The sequence below is a fragment of the Zerene cesonia genome, chromosome 1 (assembly GCF_012273895.1).
Source record: "Zerene cesonia ecotype Mississippi chromosome 1, Zerene_cesonia_1.1, whole genome shotgun sequence".
Classification (NCBI taxonomy): domain Eukaryota; kingdom Metazoa; phylum Arthropoda; class Insecta; order Lepidoptera; family Pieridae; genus Zerene; species Zerene cesonia.
In genome coordinates, this window is record NC_052102.1 from 1921393 (window position 1) to 1924990 (window position 3598).

Here is a 3598-nt window from a genome sequence, read left to right on the forward strand (position 1 = left end):
GTTGCTATTGCCACCATTTCATGGGTGAGCTACAGCAGTAAGTAGCTTGATTTATGTTTGTATATTATTTACAACTAAGGCTTCCCCAAATTCGTCAGGAATTAAAAATTTGTCAAATGAACATACATTCTGTAATAAACTCGCTCCTAGCGACACAATCTCTATTCAATATAAGTTTGAGTGAATTTAAAAGATTGTTATATGCACTTGTTGTTACATTGCTATAATAAACTAACGCTTTGGTTCTCTATACCTGTACATTACTTGAGTATATTGTGATATTTATCACATATCACTAAATAGAGATGATTAGAGAAGAGAAACATTTATTGGAAATTACAACCATTCCAAATGCGTTTGAATTGTCCATTGTAAATTCGACTGTGACTCTTCGTTAGCTTAAGACTCGATGTGTTAATACAAATTGTATTGCCGTTACATTTAATGAAAATATAATGTCAACGTTCAGCAATTATTGATATCGCTATTTTATTATGATTAATTTAATTTTAGACAACATCAGAAATATCGCAATGGCTACTGGCAGCAACCAATACGTCGGTGTTACCGCTACTGCTGCAGGCTTTGGAAGAACTGCTGACTGTGAGTATTTACAATCATATCAAATCACTAACGAGTTCTGATATACAATTTAAACGACATTTCATTTCATACTACTGTAGCATGATTTCTTTACCATGTATGATAACAAATTTACTATTTTATATAATATATTATATGAATTAAAGCAAAGTAATATACACTATATGTGGGTGTAAAACTAGCTGATGAAATTGTGAAAAAGCAACTTCCTACATTTGAACTATTCATCACAGCCGCTGCCGGAGCCATCACCAACAACCAGGCCTTGAGACACGTTAACTTGCCCGTTATCACCAACGCTGAATGCGCTCGTGTCTATGGATCAAGCACAATCATCGCCTCTACACTCTGTGTCTCCGGTGCCAACGGTCGCAGCACTTGCTCTGGAGACTCTGGTGGCCCTCTCACCATCAACAACAATGGCCTACTGGTGGGTATATTTTATTTGTTGATTGATGTCGTTCTAAGGAATGTTTTAAAATTGGATAAGAAAATATCGTAGTTCTATAAATTCTATAATTTCTTCAATCCAAACAATATTGATGAAAGAATAACATTGAACAACTCTGAATCAAATTTCAAATGTAACTTCTCTCAACCAACAGATTGGTATCACCTCCTTCGGATCCGCCAGCGGCTGCCAACGAGGATTCCCGGCTGGTTTCGCAAGAGTCACATCATTCGAGTCCTGGTTCCGTTCCCGCATGTAAAGCCGCATACTGTTTTCACAATAAAGTTTCATTCGTTTAAATTGTCGTTTAATTGAAGTTACAACCTTGTTATCGTGCAAGAATTCTTTTTATACGTAAATTATAATGTAGTCATTTCACTCCTGGGTGCATCGCATAGTAGCTAGTTAGTACAAGAAATACCGGACTATGAAATTTTTAATGAAATTATATCAATAGGCCCTCAGATTACACATACAGAAAAAAGGCAGAATAATAGTTTCAAAAAATTTTAGGGTGTATAATTGTGTTATTTATAAAAAGGTTTTCATTACTTTTTATGATTTTTCACTTAAAAAATTATTTTAATTAATAATCTGTGATAAATTATTCATTAGTGACATTATCATATGTGATTATAGTTAACCATTTCTGATCATAAAAAGTTTTCATTCATCCATTTCTAAACATTTCCTGACGAGGGAGAGGGTACCAAGAAGTGCCAATCCATACGTTTTTAGTACTATAAATTCGAAAGCTTCTCTGACTGTCTGTCTGCTACGCTTTCACGCCTAAACCACCAAACCGATTTTAATGAACTTTGGCACAAACATAAATGACTAGTTCTCAGGAATTTGCGAAAATCGTGTCCATACTCAGTTTTATGTAATCATTTCCTCACTTTTTACTAAAACCTCGATAGTACTTCTAAATTGTATCGTAGGTTGCCGCGCTTATAAATTTTTTGCAGTTGGCAGCATAGTCTTGTTGATATAAGGCGCGAAAAGATGTGTTGTTGTCAAATGGTTTTAAATTAATTATTCAGATATTATATTTTATATCTTTTCTATCTTTGTATTTTTATATCTCATTCCCTCACACCATCTGAATATAAAGCAATTATTTTATTTGTAATACTCATTATGATTTTTCACATGTTTTGAGTGTACATGTAAAAATTTTGTCTTGAATCGGAATTTAATTTGAGGTTATGTTTGACCAGCTTTTTGTAGGTTTTGTTGATTTTTATCATTTCCTCACTATCATTCCCTCACTATTCTATTAATCAGGGAATGAGAATTTATGAGTTATATCAATTATTTAATTGAATTAAAACTCTTTAATTCTATTATTTATTTCTCTTTAAAATTTTAATGCTCAATGAGTAAGCTTTTTCATAATAATTTAATTACTTAGTTGACATCAAACTCTTCATAAAATATGTTAGTATAATTTATTATAAAATAACCAAAGTATACATGATAGATCTCAGTAAATTTAAAGTAATAATTTTGTTAAAATGGAATAAAACTAGTTTCAATAAAATAAATTCATGATGAGATATAAAAAAAGACGTTTATATTGTTAATTTAATCTAAATATAGTAATAGAATAAAAGAAATCCTGCCTTCATAATTGATTTTTTTTATCATCACTTTATTTTAATTTAAATCGAAGTAAAACTGGGGACCGCGTAGTCAGCTGGGATAAGTTACTCGTGTACTATAAATAAAATATATAAAAATTTAATTATTGTAAATTATATTCCTGTCATCATTCGAAGTCATTTTTCGAAAATTCGTGAGAACTACTCAGATAATGAATTAAGAAAAGACGTAGGGTACTTTTTACCGCGGGAAAACTTCTCATTCCAACGGGATGTTAATAATTTTTGGACGGGAGTTTTAATGATCACGTCAAGTACCTATATAGGACCTTTTAGTTAAAGTGACTAGATATTAGAATAGTTCTTATACCTTTGAAGACGACCTGCTCGCTTGTAACAATGAAGACATTAAGAGCCATTTTTATTGGTCGTATCAATTCATAATTTGATATCCGCTGACCTGACACGACTGATCAATAAACATAGTAATAAAACATAGTAAGTGACAATAGTCAAATTATATCAAATAATACGATAAACCAGCAACCTCTCACCAAAACGGGCTCATCACTCTGAACAACATTTCTTCAAGATAGTATATTCATATCTCTTCAGGTTCAGCGGGGCTTTTAGGGTTCTACATCAGGGATTCTAGATCCTAGATTTTCGACTAGATGCCGCCAAACTCTTAGTACCCACCTACTTATCACGCTGAATAACTTTTCACAAGGTAGCATATTCATCTCGTATATATGAATATATATAGGTAGCGTAGCCGAAGAAAGCGAGCCAGGAGTGCCATCCTTCTGATTTATTTATTTAACTCTTCAACAAGATTGTACATAGAAGAAAACTTAAAAAAATTATTATTATTTTTGTATCTGTTTTTACATCTCAGCAGAAATGCTGGTAAAAGCTACATTTACGGGTGGTGACCAAG

At 32.3% G+C, this 3598-nt stretch overlaps 2 protein-coding genes across 2 annotated transcripts in view; one reads left to right on the forward strand and one right to left on the reverse strand.

Moving 5' to 3' along the window:
* Positions 1 to 494: 494 nt before the first annotated feature.
* On the forward strand, positions 495 to 1313 carry LOC119829880 (chymotrypsin BI-like). Its single transcript, XM_038352621.1, has 3 exons — positions 495 to 603; positions 837 to 1033; positions 1209 to 1313. Exons 1-3 carry the CDS (start codon positions 495 to 497, stop codon positions 1311 to 1313), a joined length of 411 nt encoding a protein of 136 aa, XP_038208549.1.
* An 826-nt stretch (positions 1314 to 2139) lies between these two features.
* The window catches only part of LOC119829958 (trypsin, alkaline C-like), a 3771-nt gene continuing 2312 nt past the window's right edge, over positions 2140 to 3598 (reverse strand). Inside the window, exon 3 of the mRNA XM_038352751.1 lies at positions 2140 to 2156. Within this exon, the coding sequence (XP_038208679.1) occupies positions 2140 to 2156 (17 nt within the window). The remainder of the gene's footprint in view (positions 2157 to 3598) is intronic.